Source organism: Euphorbia lathyris, chromosome 3, assembly GCF_963576675.1.
Source record: "Euphorbia lathyris chromosome 3, ddEupLath1.1, whole genome shotgun sequence".
NCBI lineage: Eukaryota > Viridiplantae > Streptophyta > Magnoliopsida > Malpighiales > Euphorbiaceae > Euphorbia > Euphorbia lathyris.
In genome coordinates, this window is record NC_088912.1 from 45,589,275 (window position 1) to 45,596,553 (window position 7,279).

Sequence of the window (7,279 nt, forward strand, 5' to 3'; positions counted from 1 at the left end):
CAGAGAAGGAAGGAGTCCACTGAGATTGGAATCACAATTCAGGGGCAACGGAAATTCCAATAGTCAAATAACTTGAATTTTTATTTTCTTTTTCGGGTTACCAGAATTGAGATCATCAGATTCCATTAATCATGTCAACTATATTATGAATGCAAGTTGAGGGGAAGATGTTAAATGAATGCAACTATATTATGGTGAGATTAATCGATCATAAACGAAGCTGAGATTGCTAACAAGATGAATCGAATTTTTTGATTTGATCTGGTGCATCACAACAGTACGCCAAGACTCGAGAAAAATGCTAGCCGAGACAAAAAAGATATTATTCATGTAGTAGTCTTGTTGACAATAATTCATTCATGATTATTTAAAACTGGTTAGGTTGTTACAGAAAAGACAACAGTAGTAAGTTACAACAATAATTCCTATTCTTTTCCCTTGTAGAAAATTGAACAAAAATACAGATGCATGCACTGGACTTATAATCAAAACTCCAATATTGCTGATATATTGATTCTTTCTTTCAAGGTAGACGCACCTTTATTTTATTCTGTTTTCATGTTGCACACTTGTTCTACATAATTATGCAGCAACTTTCTTCGATGTTACAGAATTGATAATTGTAGCAAATTCAGGGCCCTGCATCACCATAATCTAAGCTTGTCAGGATAACCCGTCTGACACGATTATCAAAATTTGTTACATTTCTATCATATATAAATCACATGACACCGATTATGACACGACAACCCATTTTGAAAACAGCTGCCAAAAATCATATTTTACACATCCATGCAGCCCATCCGAGTTCACCAACATTTTAAAAAAAAGAACCATTAAATGGTTCAACTGTATTGAAATCTTGAAGAAAAAACTTACCTTTAGGGATGCACCACCAACAAGAAAACCATCAATATCTTCTTCCTTTGCAAGCTCTGCACAGTTGCTTCCATTTACAGATCCTAAAATGTCAAAGCAGACATTATTAGACTATAAGAATCACCAAGAGCAGATAAACAAGACATAGAAAGAGAAAGCTGAATGAACTCAGATCTCCTCTGATCTAGTTACTAGCGATTTAAGTAGTTTTTTTTTCTGTAATTTTAGCAAGCAAATTATTTGGTATTAACCTGCTCTCTGAAATTAGATGCAATTAGCAAGTACCTCCGTAGATAATGCGTGTTTTGGATGCAACTTCTTCTGAGACATTACTTTTAAGCCAATCACGGACAGCAACATGCACTTCTTGAGCTTGTTGAGGTGAGGCCACTTTACCAGTCCCAATAGCCCATACAGGCTCATATGCAATGACTATATTATCCCAACTTGGTACAGCATCTGTGGATCATATATTAGGTCAGGACAGAGTTTCTTTTTGACGCTGTAATAATTGTACAACTGACTTTCTATTTTAGGATAAATAAAAATAAGCAAGTACCTGCAAATGCCTTCAATTGCTCAAAACAGACATCAAAAGTTTTTCCAGCCTCTCTCTCTTGCAACAGCTCACCAATACAAGCCATCACCCCAAGACCATTGCTCAAAGCATAAGCAGCCTTCTTTCCGATGAACTGAAGCAAGCAAAGATAAATCATAACAACTGCCGAAAAAACAATACTTAATATTACTTTTTTTTTCACAATGCCACTAACTACTGCTAAATCCTGTAGAGATATGGCTAAAGCATTTGTGCCAACTAACCGAGAAAGGTCTATAGTTCACTTCAACATTCTGGTTGGAACTCTATTGAATACCACAATACCCTTGTCTAAACAAGATGGGGTTTGATCAATTTGCAATTAAAATTGAAGTCCAGCCACGAAAAATATACCAATGACATAAGTAGCAATAAGCCAAAGTAGCATGGATCAAATTATGCAGCAAGACTTGCAATATCTTCTCTTTTTTTCAAACTCTGTAAAACATAAAATGTTTGTCTATAACTTTCACCTCGCTGTTTTCACCAATTACATGCCTACGCTCAGAATGCCCAAGGATAACCCATTTGCAGCCAATATCTTTCAGCTGTTCCGCACTGCAAAACAGATTAGAAAAATTATATTCACAGCAGTAGAAAAGCATTATTAAGAACAGTGTAATTAACAAGATATAAACATAAACCCTAGTTAAGGGAAAGTATTAGCAGATATATGGTATCAGAGTCAAAAGCAGTTAGATTAATGTTGTGAAATGTGCAACCATAATTGAACTTAAAATTCACTATCATTGTAGTATGAATGTGATTAAACTAAATTCTCCAGGACCAGAAGAGTTTAACCAAGGAGTTGGGGTTAGTTTTATTCGGAAAGGACTCTGTATCACAACTAAAGCATGGGATTTTGAAGTAAGAGGCACTTCTCATATAACATGTTAAAATACATAGGCAACTTTGGTCTATGCACTCACTAAACAAATACTTAGACTAAACTAACATTTTGATATATTATAATTTATAAAGTACAATTCTCACCCACCAGTACCAGCAATAGAGTCGCCAATATCACAAATTTAGTGTGGAAAGTTGTCAACACAAGAAGAATACTTATAAACTATCTCAATGTGTTAAGGATGCTCAATTGCCCCTCTTTCCCACACGCGGCTAAGAAAGTCTTTTGCTCGATAGAGTCGAAAGTACGAGTTCACGTTAAACAGATCCACCCACCAACCACTGAGATGCGAAAGAAAGGCCGAGCTGGCTGGCATAAACAACACTTTTCCAATTATGATACGAAATCTTGATCCAGGAAAATCCAGATTTAGGCTTTGCTGTCGAACGATAACTAGTACCGGCCAGATAGAGACCCCCCGCCTCGTCCGGTCAAGCTGCTCTTCTCTCTGCCCTTTTCCCAGCGTAGACAGAGGGACGGGATTAAGTGGTAAGACGTTAACCAAGATGTAATCAAATAAAGAAGGTGAAACAATAAATTAAAAATGATCCCCATACGTATATGTTTCCCATCTAGCAAAATGGTCCATACAGTATCTCAAACTTAATTTGGAAGCAAATACATTTCTACTTCAATATTATGTAGTTTTTTCAATTAGAGAGAATCGAAGAGAGAGACCTAATATATTAAAGGATTAAATAATACCATGATCGCTGTGATTTATGGTTGCCATGCCAAAACCATGCAAAGGACTAAAAAATAAATAACTGTTTGCCAAAAATGTCTCAGCACTAAAAGTAAATACCTATTACCAACCATGATTGCTATGATTTGGGGGAAAAAAGAAGAAGAAGAAATTGATAACCTGATTTCTCCAGTAAATGCTCCGCCTTTACCAACCCAGGAGTTCTGAGCAGAAATCTCAATTCTATCAGTTAATGAAGCTTTTACTTGATCGATGTAAATGAAGGGAGGTGCAACAACAACATCTGCCCGAGTGACATTAGAAAACCAAAAGTAAGAACCATTTAAAATCTAAAAAAGATAAAGCAGCAGTCCGTACATTACACCTTAAAGTATGCCTAGCTTAAAATAAAATTTGAGAAGTTTAGCTCATTCATATATGAGTAATTATGAAGTATCACAGTTTACAGCCATTGGCAACTAAAAGTCAGAGCGTTAGAAAATTATTATCTCACCAACATCAGACTCCAACTTTGCATCATTCAAGTCAGAAACAAGCTTCGTGATAGATTCTTTTGTCCCATTCTAGTAAGAACAGAGATGAGGGTGAATTAGAAGGGTTGAAGCAACACCAAAGAAAAGATATAATATAATATAATATAACCATGCATCTGAAATATCCACAATCCAACAGGCCAAGACAAGCTCCTAACAAGAGAAAAAGGCCTAAAAACACCATAAAATAGCTCAAATTAGAGTTAAAAAGTGTTTATGAAGTAAGTTGAAAACATTGATTACACCTAGACCTGGCAATTGTCGTGTTCGAGTCGTGTTCGTGTCGTGTCATTTCGGGTTTGTGTCAAAAAGAGTAAACCCAAACCCAACCCAAAAACTTTCGTGTCAAAGTCGTGTTAACCTATTCGGGTTAGTGTCGATTTCGTGTCGTGTTTTCGGGTTACATGTAATTTTGTTATGCATATATATTAATAATAACTCTTAAAAATATAAGAAGATATGGTACTGTTTTTAAACATTTTGTATCATTTTTAGATTAGTATGTTAACAATAATTATCGAAAAGTTCAATAATATCATGTTAGAGGATCATGTAATGTGTTTATAACAATTTAAGAAATTCAAATCAATATTTGCAACTAATAATTATAATTTTATTATCTTTATTAATAAAATCACATAAAAAACACGAGAGAATATAACAATAATTTTCAATATCCGTGTCATTTCGTGTCGTTTTTGGGTTCACATATCAACACTAACCCAACCCACAAATTAGCGTGTCAATTTCGTGTCAACCCAAAAATGACCTATTACCTATTAAGCTCAACACTAACACTAAAAATCCGTGTCGTGTTCGTGTCGTGTAATCGGGTCGTGTGTCATTTTGCCACCTCTAATTACACCACAAGTGGCAAAGTTATCAAAAGATTTAGAAAGCTCCAAGGGAATAGTGACAAAGCAATCCACAACTAAGAAATAACAAAAAAATCAATAGCAAAAGAAGTAGCAACAGGAAAGGCATATCTTTGCCGATTAAAGTGTCTAAAAATTGAATTTCCTCTTTTTACTATATGAGCTACGTTTAGCCAACCATGACGAGAACATCTAAAAGAAATTGCAACTTCATATACTAGTCCAACAGAAACTTGTCAAGATCAAGTTTTTTTTTCCAAAAAAAAAGAACTTCATGGAGATTCAACAAATCGAAAGATTGAATCAATGTGGAAAGGGTTACTTACACACTTCCAATTTCCACCAACAAAGAACTGCAAAGAGAAGAAAGAGAAAGTCAGAACAATCAGAAGCAGACAGAATATTCTGCAATGCATTTATCTAGTCAGAATAACGAAAATCTGAGAAGTAAAAACACAATCTTGAAAGATTTGGTTGCTTCGCACTAACATTTTTAAGCAACTTAATGTCAAATCAAACAATAAGCAATCTACGAAAAACACTAGCCACATCCCGAGATGATTGCGTTGTCTAAAGAAAAAGTGAAAATGAAAATCAATCTTTAGTAAATCAGAAAAGAGACTTGCTAAGTAACTTCAGAGCAGAAGCAAAATCAACAAGAAAGTAACCGAAAATTGAACAGCAAAAAGAGATCTAGAAGACACATTGCAGAGGAAGGAACTCACAGTTCCAGAGCCAGCCATGGCAACTACTTGTCTGGAAGGCTTGCGAGCAGAAGAGAAGCAAAGTTGGGAATTGAAATGACGGAGAAAAGATTGGGAGAGAGAGTGAGAGTTGGCGGCTTCGAGCCTGGAGCAGGAGCGGCGGAGACCGGAGAACTGAGGGGCGGAATAGGAAGTAGCAGATTTAGGGCCAGAAAGTGATGTAGAGAGCATGGCCATGGATATAGAGATGAGGTTTCTGAGAAATCTATGGTTTGTTGGGTTTGCTTTATTTTCATAAAAACTGGAGAAATATATTGCTTTGACGCTGTGGGTGAAGTTTGTTGCGAGACTGCTGTGGGTTCACCGATGACTGCTAGGTTGGACGACTACTGCACGCGCCTCTACCCACCGTCAATTTCACGCTCCAATTGTTACTATTCCAACCACCCCCATTTTGCCCTTTGCTTTACCCATAGTTTTTTTCAAGTAAATTACACCAATGGTACATATACTATTTTCTAGTTCATATATTTTGATATCTAAATTATACTTTTTATAAAAATATATCTAATTTAATGATGTTTAAATAATTTAATATATTTTTACCGGTCAATGATCAATCAACGCGAATTCAACCAATTTCATTAAAAATTAGAACTCACAATACATTCAATTAACCTATAATTACAATAATACCGTTTAATTAAACATACAATACTATCTTTTTTTCTCATTACCTATCTCTTTCTCCTTGGTCTCTCAATTCATAATTAATTCGACAAAAGCCAAATCAATCTACACATGTAAACTATGCTCATATCAAGCCTCATGCTCAAAATTTGCAAATGAAGTGAAATGGATGACATCTTTTAGGACACGATGATCCATTGAATTTATCAAAATCCCGTTTCCTCATGGAATAACGGAAGGAATAGCAAATTAGGTGCGACCCTATTATTTTAACTAAGGATTAAATTGATGTTTTATCTTTTCACCATACATTTTGGAAGAGAAAGTTGGATCATAAAGAAAATGAACTATAAATCAGGAATCAATCTACACAACCTCCTAAAAATTCAAACTCAAATTGACGGTGATTTCTCTCTCTTTTTATCTCTCTCCATGGCGGTGGTTCAATGGATTTGAAAGAGGCAAGTAGGTCTTGCCTTGGGGTTCTGTCATCGCCATGGGAGTAATTTGTAGAAGTTCTAGACATCGTATTTGCGGAGCTTTGGGCAGTGCGACGGTCATTCTTTTCCTTAAATTAGCAGTTAGGTTTTCATTTTAAAGGCTTCTCATTGCTAATAATGCAAAAGAATGAGATTTTTTTTACTGTAATTAATGAAATTATTAAATTCTTAGAAAGGGAATCGGCAAAGGGAAAAAATGATGAAAGAAGAAATGAGGAAGTTAGAGTTTTAGGTCCGTTTGTTTTACCTACTGTTTGCTATTGAAAAAAGTTATCTCTGCTTTTGTAAAATGTTACTTTTCAAGTGTATAAGACAAACAGAAAGTCACTAACCAAACACCTAAAACTCTCCATTTTGAAGTGAAAATGCAAACAAGAGGTTGAAAAACGGCAACCAAACATCCCCTTAGTGATTTTGATCTTTGTATAGATTTATATGTTAAGTAGGAAATATGTGATAGGTAGTTAACATGTGATAGGATGAGAATCGAAATTGGAAAGTTGGAGCTCTAGTAATTTGATCGATTTTGAGAGAGAAAGAAAATAGAAGAAAGATAAAGAAGGCAGAGAAAATTGAAGAGAGAGTTAGAAAAATGGTCAACCCTCGCATTGACCGGTCAATGACCGGTTAAATGTATTAAATTATCCAGTCACCCTTAATTGAGGTATATTTTTGTAACAATGTGTAATTTAGATACCAAAGTCTGAATTAAGGTATAGTTCTTGTACTATTGGTGTAACTTGCTTTTTTTTTCTTGAAAGCAACAAATGCCTATTTAGACATACAAGGTTTGCAAAATTTTGTCATTTTTTTTGGTAGAAACAGGAAAAGAAAACAAACAACAAACAACGAACCCTAACCTGAGATTAGCCTAGGGAAGCTAA

General features: G+C 35.1%; 1 protein-coding gene across 1 annotated transcript; it reads right to left on the minus strand.

Annotated features, from left to right (window-relative positions):
* Positions 1-299: 299 nt before the first annotated feature.
* On the minus strand, positions 300-5,512 carry LOC136222524 (triosephosphate isomerase, chloroplastic). The gene is made up of 9 exons (XM_066010298.1): positions 5,227-5,512; positions 4,828-4,854; positions 3,587-3,656; positions 3,253-3,376; positions 1,951-2,035; positions 1,439-1,571; positions 1,165-1,338; positions 880-962; positions 300-639 (listed from the first exon to the last, which is right to left on the minus strand). The coding sequence occupies exons 1-9, from the start codon at positions 5,440-5,442 to the stop codon at positions 583-585; spliced, it is 969 nt and encodes a 322-aa protein (XP_065866370.1). The 5' UTR covers positions 5,443-5,512; the 3' UTR covers positions 300-582.
* Positions 5,513-7,279: the final 1,767 nt, after the last annotated feature.

Coding starts and splice junctions, on each gene's coding strand:
- LOC136222524 (XM_066010298.1), bottom strand. CDS start 5,442: ATGGCCATGCTCTCTACATCACTTTCTGGCCCTAAATCTGCTACTTCC. Junction 2,036..3,252: donor GCATTTACTGGAGAAATCAG/GTTATCAATTTC, acceptor TCTGTTTTGCAG/TGCGGAACAGCTGAAAGATA. Junction 963..1,164: donor AACACGCATTATCTACGGAG/GTACTTGCTAAT, acceptor TTGACATTTTAG/GATCTGTAAATGGAAGCAAC.